Below are 20,423 nucleotides of genomic sequence, written 5' to 3' on the forward strand. Positions count from 1 at the left end.
TTCTCTTTCAGGTCCTAACCTCATTCGACGCTTCCGTAAATGTGCCATACAGAAACCTCGAGCAGCAGCCTGTGATAGCGAGGACCAGCAGCAGCAACGAGTGTGCCTAGTTTTATAATAATTTGTTTTTGTTGGATCTTTCTTTTTTTACTCATCTACCGTCGCCTGCGTACGTATATACCTGCATAAGTGGATAATTCGCCCGAATCGAGAGCCAAGACAGAATGTCAACTTGCACCGAACCTGACAACGCAGCCGCTCTTCACATGCAGGAAACTCTCTCACCGGTCAGTATACAAGCACTTGCTTGCAATATTCATTATTCGCACTTTCGTGACTCATATACGCGTCGACTGCAGCACACACGCACATATACATATACGCACTCGCACATACATCTCACATTGTCCTCCCCTTTAATTAGCTGGCCGTTTTTTTTGCAACTTTGCCGGAGATTCGCGTGTGCGAAAGTGCAAGGCCTCATTTTCGCTCTGGCGTAATGACGCGCGCGGCTCTCTCGCTGCGGATGGAAATTATCCGTCGAGTCTCTCTCTCGACGCTCCGCAGTGTGTAAGGTCGTTTAGTTTCCCGACAGATATATTTGGACGTAAATCGGCAAAAACGTTCGCAATTTTGAAGTTCTCCGGATGAATTATGCTTCTGTGAATGCGGCCCTGACTTTATATATAAACACGCACTCGCGCAGCCGAGCTGTCGATGAATTATCGCACTACGCCGAAAAATAATGCGTCTGGATGGGGGAAAGATAGCCGGGAAGTAAATTCTCTGCTCCTCGAGTCAATAAAAATATTTCATCATTCGTATACGTCTATATATCCCGGATAGAGATTCCGCTTTATTTGATAACACTTTTTTCGGAATTTTGAAGAATAACGACAGCCCGGAGACGAGAAATTTATTCATCCCGTAACGCGACACACAAGACTGAGTGAGGAAGAAGTAGAAGAAGAAAGAGAAACCCAAAGAGGCATCACGGCGCGAGTTAATCGTTAAATCCTTAAGCCGACGTCGTTAATAAGACGCTTTACTATATCAAAGCGACGTTTCATTAACATTTTTAAGCGATTAGCGCGAACCGACACAGCAGCAGCAACAAACGTATAATGCTTATACCTCTCTTTCTCGAGAGAGTGGGAAGAAATACGAGAAAAACTGCCGGACACTGAGTACAAATTATCCCCGACCCGACACCTGCTCTCTCGCGCAATTCTCTCGCACTAGGTATGCATCACGAGTCGAATCGCGCGAACAATAGCACAGCTCCGTGTCAATAGGTCGTATACATTTCTCTCTCTTTCTTTCTCTCTCCGCAGCAGCTCACAACAGCCAAGTAAAGCCGTATCCATCGCCGGAAAGCATCGAGTCGAGATTTTCCAGGCTACAGGTTCGTCTCGGTTTTTCAGGGGCACCGCCCGTCGCGTCGTGCACACAACGAATATACCTGCTCGCGCGACCGCAGGGGATCGGCCGAAGAAAAGCCCGGGCGCTATAAAGTGTAATGCATACTCTCGGGCGTTTTTCGGCCGGCAGCTGTCGTTAAAAATGATTTAGTTGCGTGGTAGGCATTACAGATGCGCGCGACCGATAAATCCGCGAGCGAGAGGCGAGGCACATTATACTAGCGTATACATATAATAGTCTTAGACGCACAGGACCTCTCGCTCGTAAATAAGGCAATTAAATTCCGGAGAGGGAAGATATCGAGTCGCGCCTTATTTACGAGCCTCCTCGCTTTTACGTCCCGTGGATACACATTCCGAGATCCACGAGAGCCTCTCCGTGCGCGTGATGCTGCCTATGTGCGTGTGTGTACCGTACGGGCTTCTCATTGTTTACGTTGGCGACGCGCGTTTTATTGTCGAGAGAGAGAGAGAGAGAGGACCGCGATGTGTACTCGGATCTCGACGACTTCATTCATTTGCGTCGCCGAGTAATTTACAGTGATTTCTCAGCGGAAACTTTGGCGGCTTCGGCGAGGGAAATTTTAAAAATGTCTCGCGCGTTAATTAATACACGGCTCCGAACAGATTCGCTGGCTTGGAAACAATATCGCGCGAGCGCGTGCGGATGCTGTTTATTCAAATGAATACTCGCGCCGGGTCGGCTCTCATTATAATTCGTACAACAGCCTCCTGTCGCGCGGCTATATTAATGAACCAGCGTCGAAATGACAATAAAAGCAGACGACGGCGCTTGAGCCGTGCCTCTAATGAGTATTCATGAAGCCAGTGGTTTTTCAAACGGTTTGTTTACGATCTAACGCCTTACTAAATCAGACCGCGCGCGTGTCGAGCTCGAAAAAAGCGAAAAATTCGTCCTTGATCCGCCTTTCGGTAAGTATATTCGAGTCGAGATTTTCGCGTGTACAGTCAAAAGTGGGTACGGCACTGCGCGGGCGCCAGTCCGAGACGGAATGGCGCGTAGCGCGAGAGAGCGCCATTCTTGCGAAATGTCTCGCGCGCGCGCGGTCTCCATGTTGCTACGTCGGCGATAAAGCCGCCGAGAGAGTCGAGTCTCTGCGGCCTGTTGTACAGTCTCTGATTCTAAATAGAATCGATTTTGCTTGGAGTATTCAGCTAGTTGTTCGCTAGAATTCCTTTTTTTCATTTTCCTCGAATTCCGGGATATAATCACGGTAAAATCATAAAACACGCGTGTAATTTTAATCAAGCAAACCTCCTAATCAAGTAGTAAACCCTCGAAAATCCTCGCGTCCCTCGCATACGCCTTCGAATTTTATGTGGCTATACCTGTATACACGGCTTATAAAAAGGCCCTTCCACGGGAGGCCCCCGCCGAACGCTAAATTGCCCCGCGAGGCTCTCTCTCTCTCTCTCTCTCTCCCTCGAAACTCGAGACGTGAGGCGAGGACGAGAGCATCGCGCTCGGGGAGATGACTCTTCGGATTTCTCGCGCCTGCTGCGGCTCTCGTCCGTGTTATACAGCCGCATGAACGCTTATTTATAAAGTGCGCGCTCGCCCTTTTCGCGAGCGGAGAAAGGCAGGTACGATCACGAGAGGGGCGAAAGGTCGAGGCGAGACCGAGAGAGAAAAGGACGCGCTCGCGCGAGAGTAAGAGACGCCCACGCGGTGGTTATTCGTCGTTCGAGCCGTACTGTATAATACACAGACCGCGTGCATCAGGCGGATATCGAGCTTTTTTGTCCCGCGCGTATATGTATGGGCTTTTTTTTGCCGCGAGTTTTTTTTGTGTGGGATCTAGTCAGCGCGCGCACGCGATTATTGTCCGTGAGTATAGTGTGCGAGCTGAGCGATCTATCGATCGGCTATGTATCCGTTCGTCAGCTGAATGTATCGAGTATCGTGATTCACGGCTTGTTTTTTGCTCCGAGAGAGACCTGTTTTGTTGCTCTTGAATGTTTTGATCAGAGTTTGCTTTTTCGACTCCGGCCGCGAATGGATTTGAATATTATAATAACGAAAACATTCGTGACTGGCGGAGAATCGAAAACTGTATCGCGTAATCCACGGCGTCTCGCGAGCGTATAGACGTAACTATACCAGCGTGTTACGCGCGGTTGGTTAGTCGTAGACTCGAGATAGAGAGGGGCTGAATTCGCGCGGTGGCGACGTTATAGTAATGGCACTTAATAACCGTAAATATGTAATAATTTCCACTTAAACGCGCCGTACTCTTACGAAATGCGAATCACGCCGCGGTGTTACGTCGTGCGTATGTGTCTGTGCGTATAGTTTTATCGAGCCGGCCGTGTCTTTCTTTTTCTTTTTGCGCTTTATAATAGGTCAGCTACTCTGCTAGTGTGTGTGCGTATTACCTCACACTTGCTGGCGCAAAAAAAGCGCAGAGCCGCGCGCGATGGCAAAAAATTGAAGATGCCAGAGACACAGTTGTGCGCGCGCTTATTAGTACCTGTATATAGTATACGTATACACTGCACCGCGCGCGCATTATCGTTTTGTAATTCGGCAATTTCGCGTCTCGTAAATTTTTCCTCCGACAGCTCGTGAATTATTCCCCGAGTCTTGTGGGGTTCAGTGGCGGTAACGATTCCCCGAAACAACTCGATATATTTTTCCATCGCGCGCGCGCGCACCATTAGCGAGCGAGAGAGGCGCAAAATCGCCTCTCTATAGACACACGTACGGCAGCGCAAATAGCCGTATTTCTCACACGCGCGCATTTTTATCCGGAAACGCAGAAAGAAAGTCGTTCGAAGAACCAATTCCCCCTCGCGTACATGTACGCGATACGTACAAAACGCTCTCTCTCTCTCTCTCTCTCTCTCTCTCTCTCTCTCTCTCTCCTCTCTCTCTCTCTCTCTTCTCTCTCTCTCTCTCTCTCTCTCTCTCTCTCTCTCTCTCTCTCTCTCTCTCTCTCTCTCTCTCTCTCTCTCTGTCGGACCAATTAACCGCCATTATACGCGCGGGAGCCAAGTCGCGCGTTGCCCTTAAACAGGTCGAGCGCACCGCCTCGAAATCTATCCGTCTCTCCGCCTCTAATTCCCCCCCCCCCCCCCCCCGTATAACCGCGACCATTAGATTCTTTTTCTTGCTACTGCTTCTGCTGCGCTGCACCTATATGCGCCGTTATGTCAGAGACGCGCAACACGGCTCCTCATCTCTCTTTTTCTTTTCCTCGAGTCTGTCTGCCGTCGTCGTCGTCGTCGTTGGGGAGAAAGAGCAACTCGGCAGCGGTTCTTAATTGCGAGTAGGAGAGAGAGAGAGAGAGAGAGAGAGAGAGCAGGAGGATGGGATGATTAATAATCGGTACGATCGAGAATGCGAAGGGCAATCGAGAGGAGAACTTTAGCGCGGAATTATGTATAAGCTCGTGCACGCGCTATCTGCATGCGGGATGAGATTAGACGGCCGCGAAAGAGTTATCGTCTCGGGGTTGAGCCGAGACTTTTTTCCCCGTAAGTTGACTTCTTTGCAAACTGTGCAATCGATACAACCGTGATCGTTTTTAGTTCGCGTATGTATCTTGGAAGTTCGATCTCTCGTCAGTTAATAAATTTCCCGCGTCAAAATAAAACAGACACACGCTCGCGCAGGATGTATATTTCAAGTCACGATATAATGTCTCATTTACAAAACCAACAAAGCCGTAACGAAATTTATCGGAAAAAATAATCAGCGTCTCTAGGAGCCTACTCGTAAATTAAAACCATAAACTTCATAATGATAACCTCAGGCAATAAAGTATACTTAAAAGCTATAACTTTATCCTTCTCTCTCTCTCTCTTTCCCTATCTCGTTAATTAAAATTCTCCGCGCGCGGAGCATCCGAGTGGCTCGGAAACATTAAAATTAACCGATCGCGTCATCCGTACAACGCCAAAGTTTCAGCGCCGTGTCACAGGCGCAATGTGCGTGTCCCTCTCTAACGCCGCGCGCAAAACGCCACACAGAGTATAGGTAATAAGAGAAGCAGCTCGCTCGACGGAGGTATAAAAAATAAAGAAGGAACGACGAGGAGGAGACGCCAAACGGAAAGGAAAAAATGAGGTGGAGAAGAGAGCTAATGGCAGAGAGGATGCGCGCTCACGCTTATCTCCCGTCTAATCTCGGACTCTCCCGCGTGTGGTTCCACAGCATCACTCCGATGCTGGCGCGTCGTTGTCTTGTGTTCCTCTATACGCTCGCCTCGACGGACATGCGAGTGTATATCCCGCGTATGTATACGTCTATACACGTCTAACGCATGCACGATTAATTATTATGATCTCGCTTGCGCGCGCGTACGGGAGAGCTCGCGGACGTTTTAATGCGAGACTCTGTGTTCTAATGCCATTCGAAAATCCCGCATCACTCGCGCCGTTGTATAAAGCGCCGCTTCGTCGTTTTTCTCGCTTTATTTCGTTTTCACCAGCGCCGCGCGTGCATACACTGACACAGAAGAGTCGATGACGAAGCGAAGTCGATACTTAGAGGCTCTCTGTGTACGAGAGGATGATTCCCTTTATCTCGCGCTTTTGCGCTTGTATAATTGTTTATTTATGGGCGATCGCGTGAACGCGAAGGATAGTTTTGATTGAAGACTTAATTTAGCGGCTCGCGCGCGAGAGAGGAGGAAAAATATTCGTTTGATAATAATACTATGCTTGTTTTTCAACGCGTGGAAATCTCTCTCTCTCTCTCTCTCTCTCGCGCGCGCGCGCGCGATCCAGACGCGTTTAGCTTGATAACTTTAATAATACGCCGAACGTCCGTCTCTCTATTCATTCGTTTCGGTCGTTGGAAATCATTAGACGTACATCACTCGGAGATATTATGTTTTCACCGAGAGCTCGAGTATTTCGTATTTGATAAACGTTGATTATTAATTACTGCGCGCAACGAAGTCTTGAAACGGAACAGGAGACCATATAGCATTGTATATGCGTGCCACTTTTTTTCAAACATAGACGTGACGCACGTGCGCGCGATCATAGACGTTTTTACGCCATAAGAGTGTATTCTCAAGGCGACGCGGAGCCATTATTGTTTGTTTACTCCGCAATGCGTATTATAGTATCTCGAATTGGTGATCGTCATAATGAGCGTAATGTTCCTCAACCCGGCGTCGAGTCGTCTCGCAGCTCCGGAAATAACAAACGTCCGCGTCCCTCATATTCCCGTGAATATCGAATAACTTGCTCGCTCTGGCATGTAAAAAGAATCGCGTTAATTGCCCCCCGCGCAACCCAATACACAAGAAGCGCTCGGTGAGAGGGAGAGAGAGACGGATTCCGCTTAATAACGAGCTCTATAAAGGCGCGTGAATGAAAAACGATCCTGAAAAATGCCCGACGCGCGCGCGCGCGTACGTAAGGTGGCCCGGGGAAGCCGAAAAAGAGCAAAGGAGCAGAGTAGAAAGAAGGAGGAGGAGGAGGAGGAATAAAAAAAGCCTGCGAGACGGACTGCGCAGCAGCTCCCTCCGCTGGGGCCATTTTCGTGCGCGTTCTAACGACCGCTCGCGCGTTTTTTGTGGACATCCCCCATGAGAGAGAGAGAGAGAGAGAGAGAGAGAGAGAGAGAGAGAGAGAGAGAGAGAGAGAGAGAGAGAGAGACAAGGGAGATGAGAGCGTATAGGTGTATCCGAGAGTTAGGGCCATTGTATAATCACACACACGCGCGCTCTCTCCTCGCCTCCTTTTTCTGCCGCCGAGTGTGTAGTCCGAGGCTCTTTCTTGCCGCTCTTCTCTCCGTCCGAGCTACGTCGCTCGCTCTCCGTGTAGTCAGTCTCACCCCCTTTTTCCATCCTCGACAGGCCTGCTGATGCAGCCGGGATGTTTTAGCCGCCGCGCGCCGTTGAGAGAGTACAGGCCTAGTCGAAAGTGACTAGGAGGAATGTTTCGCTGTGTTGTATATTTGCTCGGAACTCGCTCACGTCATTGTTGTTACAGTGACTGTCGGCTAAATCGATGCATTAGCGTCGATATGCGCGCGTGTGAGAAAATTTTTACCTGTTTGTCGAGCTCGTCCGTGGCTGCTGCGTAAATAGCGAGTGTAGCCAGTGAAAGTGAGATCGGTATTAAGATTTTCGAAAATATTAGCCGCGATTCAAAACAAACAGAACGTTACACTCTCGACAGTACCCAAACATACGTTACGTACGAGGCCATTATCCCCTACTCGAGTCGTGAACGATGCAGGATGTGAGAGAAAAAAGTGTGTGACGGTGTGTGTGTCATTGCTCTCATTGTGTTGCTCCGTGCGGGCGTGCGTAGGTCCAGGAGGGTCCCGTGTCGCCGGCCTCCTCCTCGCTGAGCAATCCCACGCAGTCGGACCCGAGCGAGCAGGTGCTGCTCGCGACGATGCAGCCGGTGAGCGTGCTCGAGCTGCACGAGCCTCACCACGTGGCCCTGCACCCCAAGTACCATCACCACCATCACCACCATCATCACCATCACCCCAAGTACAGTCACCACCTGCAGCACGCCACCAGCAATCACCATCACCAGTCGAGCTTGCAGCAGCAGCAGCAAGCGGCCGAGGCCGACGAGCCCCAGCAGCAGACCGACCCCGAGGACGGCCGAGTCAGCCCCGAGCCCGGCGTCGGCGAGCACAAGATGATCGACCTCATCTACAACGACGGCCAGAAGACCGTCATGTATACCCACGACAAGGAGATCATCTACGAGAGCGAGGCCGACCGGGTGCAGGTGGTCGAGTACCCACCGCCCCCGCCATCGCCGCCCACGCCCTCGCCCCCCTCGGTCAGGAACAACGGGGCGAGCGCCGCCGGACTCATCCCGGTCAACTACGTGGCCAAGGCAGCCAACGGGGCGCCGGCCGGTGCCACCACGCTGCACCTGCACTACCCGCAGCTGCACCTGCAGCACGATCAGGACCTGCCGAGGGCCCTGGCCAACGGTACCGCCGTCTCCGTCGCTGGGGGTGCGCCGACCACCACCACCGTTCTCGTCCTGTCCGAGCTGGTCGCCGCTGATCCCGGTCAGGGAGGAGCTCAGGCCCATCTCGCTCTGCCGCTCGCCACCGCTGCCTCTCTCCGCACTGTGTAAGTACAACTTTGATATTTTCATTCTCATAATCAATTTGATACTCGATGTTTGCGAATCGCTAGTCGTACAAGAGAGAATTTTTTACCGCCTCGCTCATAAGCGGCGTTTCTGTAATCACCACGTGTCTGTTTTTAATCGACCGTTTTGCGCCGAGGCGGTATATTTATCGATCAACGTTATGCACCACGGGATTTTCGTCGCGAAATTACAGCGTATTTTAATCCCACGAAGGAGCCTCGATCATTCACACACAAAAGCCCCGCAATACAACGACCCACCCATCATCAGTGAGGAGACGGCCGAAAACGCGCGCAGCGATAACTCAGATCCTCGCATTTCCTCTCGTTATCGGATCTTTTCATCATCAACGCGGCGCAATTTCGCGAGTCTCGCGCCGCATCAATGGGCGTACGGGCCGCTCTCTCGGCGCGCGATTAACAATTAATACTCGCGAGTTCTTTCTCTCTCTCTCTCTCTATCTCGTCGGCTATACACAAGCGAGAATCTGCCGGCGGCGCTCGCGCCGAGAGTAAGTCACGTTGCCTCGATAGAATTTATTATTGCGCGCGGCCCTCGCGTGTCCGGCCTTTGTGCTGCTGCTGCAGCTCTTTCTTTCGCGTATTATACACATACTGTGTGTGAGCGCGCATTGCCGGCGCGATGTATATCTATAGGGTATTGCAAACCAATAACCATTAACTACTCAGCGTGCCACCTTGCCTTTTTGCGATAAATAAAAATTCATCCGCCGGGTAATCGGGCCCCGCCGGGAGAGTATATAATACGAAAGTGGAAGCGTGTACGCTGCATATATGAGCCGTATGAGCTGCAGTGCAAGCTGTATGCGCGCGGGGAGACCTTGAGGGCCGGCTCAAAAACACTGTTGCGAGCACGCGCGCGGGATTGCAGGCTCTCCGTGCGGTGGCTGCTGCCGCTGCTGAAGCTTCCTACGCTTCCTTTTGCCTTGCCGACAGACGCGTTCGCTTTCGTTTTGCCGATGCGGAATTCCGCGCTGCCCCTGCGCTTACTCGTCCTCGCGATTGCGCCGACTCGACTTTTTATCAATAATCGCCTGTTCATATCCTCTCGAGATTTCTGTCGGCGTTGTCATTCGACGTCGTTCGAATTCACGAATCCGTATTATGTATTTTAAATCAGAGACTCGATCCCGCGCTCTCTAGACAGCTCGTAGACGCGCGAGTCAATTTTCTAGTCCCGGGGATTACGTGCGCGCTGTCAGCGATTTCCTCTCTCGGCGTATTGCTCCTCAGGAAATTCGGGCTAATCTCTTTACCCGCGTGATTGAGTGACGCGTTCTTTCAGAGAGCCGAAACCCATCTCTTTTTTCTCCTCGATTTTCGAAGACAGCTATTTCTCGCTCTATAGCTGCGTAATCCTACTATCTGCAGCGAACGCGGCTGTAACATCTGGGGAATTCGTCACGGCCGATAAACAATCTCGATAATCGGCCCACGTCATTTGTACGCACTCCTGCGGTTTCGCTCGCCGCGAGTGGGCAGAGAAGGAAAAACGAAAGAAAGTTGCCGAGTCGTCGTAAAAGTGTTATCGTGACCTTGCATTAACTCCGAGATTCATTAACCCGACTCCGTCATATTTTCATATTCGTCGCGTAGCGGTTGCGACGAACTTTCTCCAAATTTTAATGCAATTAGCGAAACTTTGCCGGACAATTAGAGTATAATCAGGCAAAACTCGCCGTAAATCCACCTGTTTACAGCCGAATGCTCAGAAAATTTCGTCGTCGTTCCCAACCGGACGCGCGCACCGTAAAATTAAACGCGAATAAAATAAGTTTCACGAGTACGCAAATTACCGAGAACCTAAATTTGAAATGCGTCATGCGCGAACTTCCTCAGAAGCAGCTCGGAAGAAGAAAAAAAACCAAACCAAAGAGGTCGACTCGACGGCGTGCGCAATTAATAATTTCACGCGAGAGACGCGAGTCCGCACTTAAGGAAATAAATCCATCGCTGAAAACGCTGAATCTCTCATTTTCACGGCGCGACGAACAAAGTGCGCATAATGCATACGGACACAGCCGAGAGCTATCGCTCACCTTCGCAGTCTCTCTCTCTCTCTCTCTCTCTCTCTCTCTCTCTCTCTCTCTCTCTCTCTCTCTCTTTCTCTCTCGGTTCCTTGTCACGCCGCGCGAGTGCCAACGACACTTTGGCATTGGTCGCGTCTCTTGTCGCGGCGGATCATACATGCACGTTGGAGAGCTCGCGTATATAGCTATATATGCCGTAGGAACGAAAATTCGCGCGCGATCCCTTTCACTCGCCGTCGCTTGACCGCGGCTGAGAGAAAGAGGGAGAGATATACGCAGGCGGGGAAAAAAGGAAGAAGTAGTCCGACGCTGTCAGCGGCGCGAGCACTCAAGGATCTTCCCTCGACGGCGACGGCGGCGTGGATGTAGTGGGCCTGGCAGGCGCGTTAAATTTATTTTAATCCCCGCGCGAGCGCGTACATAATTCGACGGAATCGGAGAATAAAAATGACGAGCGGAGATAAAGGGGGAAATTTCGAAATCTGATCGCTGTCTCTCGCTTATATAGCTATATACTATATACGCAGGCTTTTAATGCTCGAGCGTTTGATTTATTCGTTCTCGATTGTCGGACTGAAAGAATTGATTTCAGATTCGGAAAACGCGCGGCGCTAATGAGCTTTAATGAAATTACGGGCGCGCGGATTTTCAATCCTTCTCGCGTAGGCTATATTATAAATCGGGCGGCGCTTTTACGCCGATTATTTTGCTGATGAAATATCGTTATTGTGTTACGTTTATGAAGTCTACCGTGTTCCACATAACGATTTTATCATATACGCGGCGCGCTTTTTTTTTAGGTTATCGTTTTGCTGCAAATTTAAAATCCGTGATGTGTAACGGTGATTATTCACTTTCACTTATAAACTCGAGTTTGGAATTTCAAAATTGCTTTCTGGCAAATATAATATGAGCTCGATCGAGCGTGCGCTTTAATTGCACTATAACCGCAGAGTCTCGGTGAAAAGTTTTAATGTACTTGTTGAGCGAGTGAAAAATTAACCGAATGTATCAGGTAGATAGCATGAGTGGTTCAGGTAGCCTCAACAATAGGCAGTTTTGATATTGATGCTGTGCTTCGAAAAAGTACAACTTCATATAACGAAGGAATTTGCAGTCCAGCAAAAAAGCTGTCATTATCGCGCCCAATCATCGCACAAACTCATTGTTTTATTGAAAAAGGCCCGGCCCCTCACGCGTCCTTTGCATATTCATCGATACCAGCGCTAGCGCGCGTAATTGCGGGAAATCGTAAAGCCCGGTGAAATAAGGCGCGAGAGAGAGCCCATTATCGCCTTCTGCTCGGGCGCTTGTGATTATTATTCGACACAATCGCAGCTCGCTACTCCTGCTCGCCGCCTGCGGACAAACGATAAAGAGACGCACACGCATACGCGAGCCTTAGCACAAAAGGCCCCCAAACAAAGCTAATAAAATTTTCAATTTTCCCGCCGCGCGCCGGATTATTATACACTTACACATACATATACGTACATAGCTGCCCGCGCAAAACGATAATAGCACGCCGCGCGCGCGTATATGCGATTGGCGCGCGAGATGGGAGATAAAAGGAACGAACGTATACACACAGGCTGTATACATATATACGAAAGGCTCGAAAGAAGTAACGGCGTTTCCGCATAAATATCGGCCGTGTCACGTTATCTCCTACCTTCGGAATATATATGGACGGTCCTCTCGCGTATGAATATATATATATCTATACGTGCCTGAGTGTGCCTACTCGTATTCCTCGTAATAATAGTGTTTTTCGTGTGTATGACGTCAGAGGCGAGTCGAAGGGAGAATTATTTATTGGACGGATTTCCCCCTCAGGAGGGACATTCCTATACATTAACAACTCACGGCATAATGATTGCGTATATGCCTATAGACACGTCGTATCTTTTACTCGAGCGAGTCTTATTAGCGACGAGAGCACGATTATTGCGATGCCGGGAACGAAAGCGCGCAAATCGCATCTCGGACCTTCTCTTTCCGCCTCGCTTGCATTTTGGCCTGCTTTCTGCCGGTCCTCGACGCGGTTTGCGTTATCCTCCTGCATCACCCGGGCATTTTTCTCAGGTCCTCCTCGCCGCGCGATCGAAAACCGAGAGAGGGCCAATTTACATTTCGCCGCAGCTGTATCGGGGGAAACGATCTCTTTGCGGTGAATTTTTGCGTTACCTTCGTTTATTTTCAATTAAATTTGTCGCTTCTCGGCTAACGTCCGAGGTTTTATCGCGCGCGAGCATTTTTTTTTATCGCCGCGCACTTGCAGCGGACTTTCGATGAAATAATCGGCTTCGGGTGTGGATCGCTCGTGAATTCTGTAACTCACGACTACAGCCGATAAAAAGTGTCGAAAATCGCGCGTGTACAAGCTGAGGTAGAAAACGACGAGCCGTAAAGCGCAATGTAAACATCCGCCTGTTGTACGATGCCCCAAAAACACTGGGCTGGTTGAGGTGTAGTGCACACGGGAGTAACGTAAGACGATGCGGGTGCTATGTATGCTGAGAGCCACTCGCGCGTTGCCAGTCAAAATGGCTGGTCGTTCGCTTATTCAACTCGATCGGCTACCGTGATGACAGTCTTGTGTAGCCTGATGCATACTTTGTTTGGACTGTAGTGCCAGGTGTTGCGTGCAAAGTCGATGTAATGATACTTTTTTCGGATGATCAATCGATATACGAGAATATTCTCATTGTGCACGGGCTCTGATTATTCATTACTCAAGACGAAAGCCTCTAATGAATCAATCATGCAGCGCGCTCGACTTGGCAGTGATGAATTATACCGATATATATACCGAGCGCGCATGCTTATTGCACCGAACGTTTTCGATTTATTTTCAAGCACATATATATATATATATATATATATATATATATATATATATATTTTAGAGGAAAAAAATAAGGAATTTTATCGCACCGCGAATAAGCACTCCTTTGTTCGTTTCCGCGAACAAGTAGCTCCTTTGTTCGAGGAGGCAATTAGTCAAAATTCGAAAAACCGCATCGATTTAAAAAAAATGCCTTGTCGGGTAAAACAATATAAATACTCAACCACGAGAGCATGCAAATAGCCGGGGCGAAAGTGCATAAACGATGCGAGCTCTCTTTCGATGCTATTTTTCTCACAGGCATCGAGAAGCACACGGGGGGGGGGGAGAGAACGAGAGCAGGCGTGCATTACATTATATGTATATACGGGGGTAGAGCGAAAGAAACAGAAGGAGATTATTCTCTCGTGTCCGAGACAGGGCCGCTGAGCGAGAGAGGAAAATAAAGAGCAGAAGCGAAAGACGGAGGAGCGAGAGAGAGAGAGAGAGAGAGAGAGAGAGAGAGAGAGAGAGAGAGAGAGAGAGAGAGAGACAGAGGGAGAGAAGGCGGTAACGGGGGCAGCGGCGGCGCAGGAATAGCCTTCCTCCTTTGCCCCGGAGAAAATTACACGTCTCGGACGGCGCGTAAGTATACACGTGTATACGCGCTGTATTCCGTGTCAAATCGGACAGTTAAAAATTCAGATTGTTGATGCAGCAGCCCTGCGCGCGAATGCATCAGCGACGATCCTCTCGTGGCTTTTGTGCGCGGTAGCCTGTTATAATGAAACTTTTAATGAACCCGATGAATCCGTGTAAAACTTTCCTCGAGGGAAAAAAAACTCGCCGAATGCGATATCCGACTTTGTGCAACACTTTTGAAAGAGCCAATGATTAATTCTCGCAGGCCGTGCACGCGCACTTAATTGACAAGGAAGCCCCTTAGCCGAGCAAATTCTCCGCGATGACAAAATTACCTGGGCGTGCGGCTACATAATGCTCGCGTATGTACAACGCGGCGCGTTATTAAAGTGCTCCTTTCCTCTCCGCTCGCGACTCGCATGTACGCGTGCGTATATATACCCCCACGGCTCGTATGTATTAATTACGCGCAATGAATAATTTCGCGTTGCGCCGTCTCTGTTCTCTCGACGGAGGTAGTGCACCGTCTCCGTGTGTTTTTGTTGGCGCAGACAACGTTGTCAGATGATTGAACGCTAGTTCCCCCCCCCCCTTTTTTTTGTCGTCGGCGTCTCGACGACGTCGTCGGTATTTAATTGTGGAATTCGCCGACGACGCTCTTTCTTCTCTCTTTTCGCCTCGCGAAATTATTGACAGTAATTGGATTATTAAGCCGACGGCGGCGGGGACGCGATCGACGCGCTTTTGAGTGATGGGACGGCAGTAATTTTATAATTGTTCGCTGCGTCGTTCTCCTTTTTCATAGCTGTCTTTAGAATAACGTATCGCGTTTCACGGGCGACTTGTTCTCGATTATCGGATAAACGAAAAAACCAATTTTCCTTCGATACTTTCCAGTTAAGCCGTTCACATAAGCCCGGATTGTATAAAATGGGGAAGTAAGTCTCTTTCCAATCACTACCTCTTACCCTCTACATATGGGTATCGATCGATTGACAATAAATTAGCCGTTCGCCAAAGCGAAAACTACCGAATCGCTCGTAAATCCGACAGGAAAGCGCCACAGCACGGCTCGAATTCCAAAAAAGCCCGACGGCGAAAAAACGTAGAATAAAAAATCGTATATACGAGAGAGAAAAATACCGAGGCGCTCGTCGACGTACTTATCGAGTGCGCGCGTGCGCGCGACCGTATCGATTACGATCTCTCGCTCGCGCGTACGTACGCGAGCGCCGCGCGGTATATAGGTAATGATTATTCCCGCAGCGTGTGCATGCGCGCGACTAGCAGCTACTCCGCGCGTCTACCGATCGCGATCCGATCGATCTTGTTCAAACGGCCGGCCAGCTAAAAACCTTACGTGATTTCGCGTACAGTCGGTTACGCGTAATAACACCTTTTAACGCGGCGCGCGTGCGCGAGTCGACCCGAGACCGACTTAATGCCGCAATTACCCGATGTTTCCGAGCGATTTCCCTCTGCGCGCGCTGCAGACTCGCGGCATGTATGTATGAGCGGTGTGTCGCAAGGTAGCGAGCGCGCGCAGACGTAATATAGACTACTGCGCTCGATTTATGTGGAATTATGCGCGGCGCCCATTGTTTACTCGCTGCGCGCGCTCTATAATCGCATAAATTGTCGCGGGTACGTCGATCTATTTATTGAAAAATAGAGAGTCGCGGCCTTTTGTGGCACTCGCAAGAACGAGCGGGATATGAATTCCTTGGATTTGCGATGGAATGCTCGGGCTCGTTAGAGAAGCTTGCTTTTGTATCGATCGATTGTTAGACACTGTGTGTATTGTTGTATAGACGCACGCGCAAGAAATATTTGAAAAATGCGTTTTTAATTCAATATATCGCGGGAATATTAGCGGCGTAAGTGCGCCATTAAAGTTGAACTTTTTTGAATAATTTTCGCATAATCGCGGCTTGGAAAAAAATCCGTTGTATAAACATGAACTTTGGTATATTGTCATCGCGGCTTAAGAGATTTTCCATAATAATACCCATTTGCTCGCGCTCGTTGTATCCTTCGACACATCGCGACGGTGATATTATACCGAAGGAAAAATCGTCACTTTTCGTATTTAAATACGTAATATGTTCACGGTCATTAGCATAAATTCCGACTTCCTGAGCGTTAATTTATTCCGTCAGCAAAACTCCGCCAATAAAAAAAAAACGAGCGAGAGACAACGCGGATCAGCTCGGAATTGCCTTAATCGAGAGATTTTCAACAAAATCTATCCTGTCTCGTCTCTCGACTCCCTCCCGATAATTCAGATAAAATTTTTACTACGGCTTGACGTCTGTCACTGGCCGCGAGACGCGCGTTAGCATAAATTAGCGCTCGAGCGCGAAATATCCGTTCTTCTTATTTCGCGCCGCGTTTCGCAACAATAAAAGTTATGATATATGTAACGCGCTCGCGTGCGTGTGTGTGCGTATGAAATTCGAAATATAAAAATCGACAAAAAGCCAGATCAGCGACGGAGGCAGGGGGAGAGGTGGCCTTGAATTATGCAAATTCATTCTCCCTATATATAAAGAATCCCTCGCGCGCTCATGAAAACTCGAGAGAAACACACAGTGCGAGAGATCGAGAAACAAAAAACGATCGGCAAAAAATCGGCAGACACTCCGATACGCGCGTGTATGACACACACACGCGCGCGCGCGCGCGAGCGAGCGAGTATAAAAGGAACGCGCGGGTATCTCCGGAGCGCCGAGTGTTTTGATAGCGCGCGAGTTCGAGAGACCGGGAAAAAAGGGAAAAAAGACCGTACACTCGCGTCCCACATTAGGTCGCATTACAGAAAAACGTCGTCGAGCGAGCATCTCGCGCTCGCGCCGTATCTTTATCGCTCTCTCTCTCTCTCTCTCTCTCTCTCTCTCTCGCGCGCGCGCGTCCCTGAGAGGAACGAAATTCCGTCGTGTTCGACCTTTCGCCGAGCGAGCCGAGCTATGGTATACTTGTATACATCCCAAGCGTTTCTTCTCACAGGCGCGTTGTAAAAAGCTTGATTTGGTGGAAAGACGCCGAGCGTAAAGCCGAAATTAGATAAACGGGGGGGGGGGGGGGGACGAAGTGAAAAAAGACGTGGAATCCGAGGAACGAGAGGCAATAAACGTTAGTCAACGCGGAGATTCGACGAGAGAAAGAGAGAGAAAAAAGACATCATCATCATCATCGGGCGTCCGGCCGATTAACAATGCGCGCGCATGATTCATTCAAGCCCTAAAATAGAAATGATGATCCCCGCGCCGTAATTGGCCACGGGATTTCGGCTTTAAATCCTGTCTCGCGAATTGCCAAGGACTCGAAAAACCGCGCGGAGCTTTACGACGCTTATAAGCCTCCCCTTTTTTCTCTTTTTCTTCCCATGCACGCACTCTTTGCCGTTTCTCTATAGCGCGTTTTTTTCCGAATCTCTTTGACGCAGTCCGATGCCCGTGCGTGTTTATCCACGTTCGAAACATTCCTCCGAGTATATAATGAGCGTTGTTGAGTGCCCAAAAGAAAAGTATATTTTGGCGGAAACATTTCGATACGACGTCTGACTGGCTCTCGTCCGCTACTACTGACGGCTCCTCATACGCGCCGGACCGACAAACAAATCGATAAATCAATGTATCGCTTTAATTAGCGCTCTTTCTCCCCTGGGATGCATTAGTATTTCCGAAAATAATTACCTCTCGCTATCAAGCTCCAAAGTGAAGTACGTCGGCGGCTCGCAATGTAATCACGATAAAGCGCATGTATGACGCAGGCGAAAGGCTCTCGAAAAAAGGCCAGACACACTGCAGCGCTCGTTATATTCGTTCGGCCGCTTGATCAGTCATCGTTAACGAACCGATAAAGTGCCAAAGAGTATACGTGAAAGAAAAAAGTCGAAAAAGCCCCAGCGTGTACAAATACAGAGAGAGAGAGAGAGAGAGAGAGAGAGAGAGAGAGAGAGAGAGAGAGAGAGAGAGAGAGAGAGAGAGAGAGAGACAGCTCCCGATCGAAAAGCGATCGGTACAGAGAGGCAAAAAGCATCGGAAAGACACAAAAACCGCTAGACAAAAGGCTCGTTAACGCGGTATATAAGTGATAAAAGCCGTAAGAGCCGAGACAACCGCAGGGAAAAAAGAAGATTACAGGTATATAGCTGGAGAGCGTGAAAAAAGAGGCTGAAAAAGCGCGAATCATCGTCGAACGCTCGTTGCAGGCGCACAGCATCGATATAGCGGCTGTGCGGCGGCGTGTATGTAAACACAACAAAAGAGCGGTAGCTCGTCAATGCCGCGGAGAAACGGCAAAACCTGATGGACTTCTTTCTCAGTCTCTCGAGGCACGCGCCCGCGGCAGCAGCAGCAGCCGGTATTATGTACCACCTATAACCCGTATACGTATATATAGAAGCCGGTGGTGGCGCCTACTCCTCCTTCCTCGCAGGCGGCTTCTGGCTTCCGGACAATCCGGACGACTTTTCGGCGAGGCAGCGCCCGGTTCTCTCTCCTGCGCGGGCGGCTGCGAAGAGAAGAGAGAGAGAGAGAGAGAGAGAGAGAAGCCCAGGACGGGTATTGTAACGGTATACTAGTAGTCCTCGTCCTCCTCGCGCCGACGCGGGAGAGGGAGAACAGGAGAGAAAGAGAGAGAGAGAGAGAGAGAGAGAGAGAGAGAGAGCGAGACTGGTATATGATCTTGGCGAACGGGGTTGATGTAATAAGAGGGGCAGCAGCTTCGATGCTCGTGCTACTGCCGCCGAGATCCTCCGGAACGGGAGAGGAAGAAAGAGAGAGAAAGAGCGAGTTAGAGCGGAGGAGGAGAACCGCGCGGAACAAGTGCTGCAGAGAAGAGAGAGATCTGGTCTGCAAAGCTGCGAAAGAGAGAGAGAGAGAGAGAGAGAGAGAGAGAGAGAGAGAGAGAGAGAGAGAGAGAAGTCAGCGGCGGGCGGTGCAGACAGGTTGTCCAGATTCCACGGAAGGTCGTTTGCTTTGCTTACCGCGGGTCGTGCGCGCGGCAGCGGCAGAGTTGTTGCTTCGAGCAAAAGTAGACGGAGAGATGCCGAGCCTGCACACTCCGCGTTTTGCCTCTATATTATCTCCTTCTAACGCACGATGCCACTGGGCTGAGGTATTGAAGAACTTTTGACTAACGCTCGAGAGCCCACTTGTAATCCCAATCGCTGTCTCGAAAAACGCGCATACAATGTCGCTACAAGCGCGCACTCAACTCCGGGATGAGGCGGCTCGGCGACTGCGGGGAGAGAAAGGGGACACCGACATCGACACCGGACACCGGACACTCGTCGAGATTCTCTCTCTCTCTCACTCTCTCTCTCGCGCGCGCAGCAACTTGCTCTACCCCGAGGGACGGCTGAGCACGCGGAGAAAGCTGCCGCTGCTTCCTCTCTTCTATAGGCGAGCTACTCGACTCAGCGCGCATTCCGCGGTTCTTTTTTTTCGCACTCGCGCATGCCTCTGTGCACTCGCCGCCGACGATTATATTCGCCGGTATCTGGACGGATCGCGACTATACGTTATGTATACGCGACCGTCGGTGATTCATAGCGACATTTTTACAATGCTCGCGGCTTTGCATGCGAGCGCAGAGAAAAAGTTTCCTGATGCACTAAAAGTCCGCGATCAATCACCGAGTCCGCGAGCGTTTCGCAAAGTTTTCGATGCAGTGGGATAACATTTTTAATTACCGCATTGGGTATAGAGACTGAATTTAACCGGAGCGCTATGTGGGTCTCGATATAAATCAGTCGGAGCGCGGCGATTGTCATACTTTTTCATCGCGCAGCGTATATGCACACTTGTCGAGCACGAAACAGCCGCTCTTTGATTCCCCTCTCGCTCGTGATCATGATCGTCAATCAGTTCTCAATCGGTTTCATCTCTCTCTCGTTCACCTGCAGCCCCGTATACAGCACCTATATAACGACCCTCTCGCGTTACGAGATGAGCGACGCTCGTTCGCAACACGCGAGACTCATTTCTATATGGTACACCTATGATGATGATGCAGCCGAATGGTACGTGCGGAGAGAGATCACGAGCGGATTCTCGGAATCGCCGTGACTCTGACTTCCAGCCGTGCGCGTAAGTGTGTAGAGGGGACGTGAGACGCGAGAGCCGCCGAGTGGGGAAAAAGGACGAGCGCGAGATCCACACTCGATTGATTTTCTTTGACTCGAGAGGATGCGCTACGGCTTTTTTTATATGTCCTTGGCGACGACGGCTAGACCAAGCGTCTGGAGTGGTTTCTTTTATCTCGGCGACGTGGTCGTCGAGTGCGGTTCGTTTCCTTTTTTTCCCCCTGCTGATGACTTCGGTGTACATTGGTTTCCACAAAATATAGTGGAGAACCAACAAGCGTGAAT

At 49.9% G+C, this 20,423-nt stretch overlaps 1 protein-coding gene across 9 annotated transcripts in view; it reads left to right on the forward strand.

Moving 5' to 3' along the window:
- LOC100117117 overlaps positions 1–20,423 on the forward strand; it is an 82,299-nt gene that overhangs the window by 3,373 nt on the left and 58,503 nt on the right. For 6 of the 9 annotated variants that reach the window (XR_512630.4, XM_016985446.2, XM_016985447.2 and 3 more), the window contains exons 2-3: positions 12–287; positions 7,716–8,506. Coding sequence is in view for 8 of the 9 variants with exons in the window: in XM_016985446.2 (XP_016840935.1) it covers positions 225–287; positions 7,716–8,506 (854 nt within the window). In the remaining variant the exon portion in view is untranslated. The remainder of the gene's footprint in view (positions 1–11; positions 288–7,715; positions 8,507–20,423) is intronic. The other 3 variants (XM_016985444.2, XM_016985445.2, XM_031928785.1) reach the window with 3 other exon arrangements.

This window comes from Nasonia vitripennis, chromosome 4 (genome assembly GCF_009193385.2).
Source record: "Nasonia vitripennis strain AsymCx chromosome 4, Nvit_psr_1.1, whole genome shotgun sequence".
Classification (NCBI taxonomy): Eukaryota; Metazoa; Arthropoda; class Insecta; order Hymenoptera; family Pteromalidae; genus Nasonia; species Nasonia vitripennis.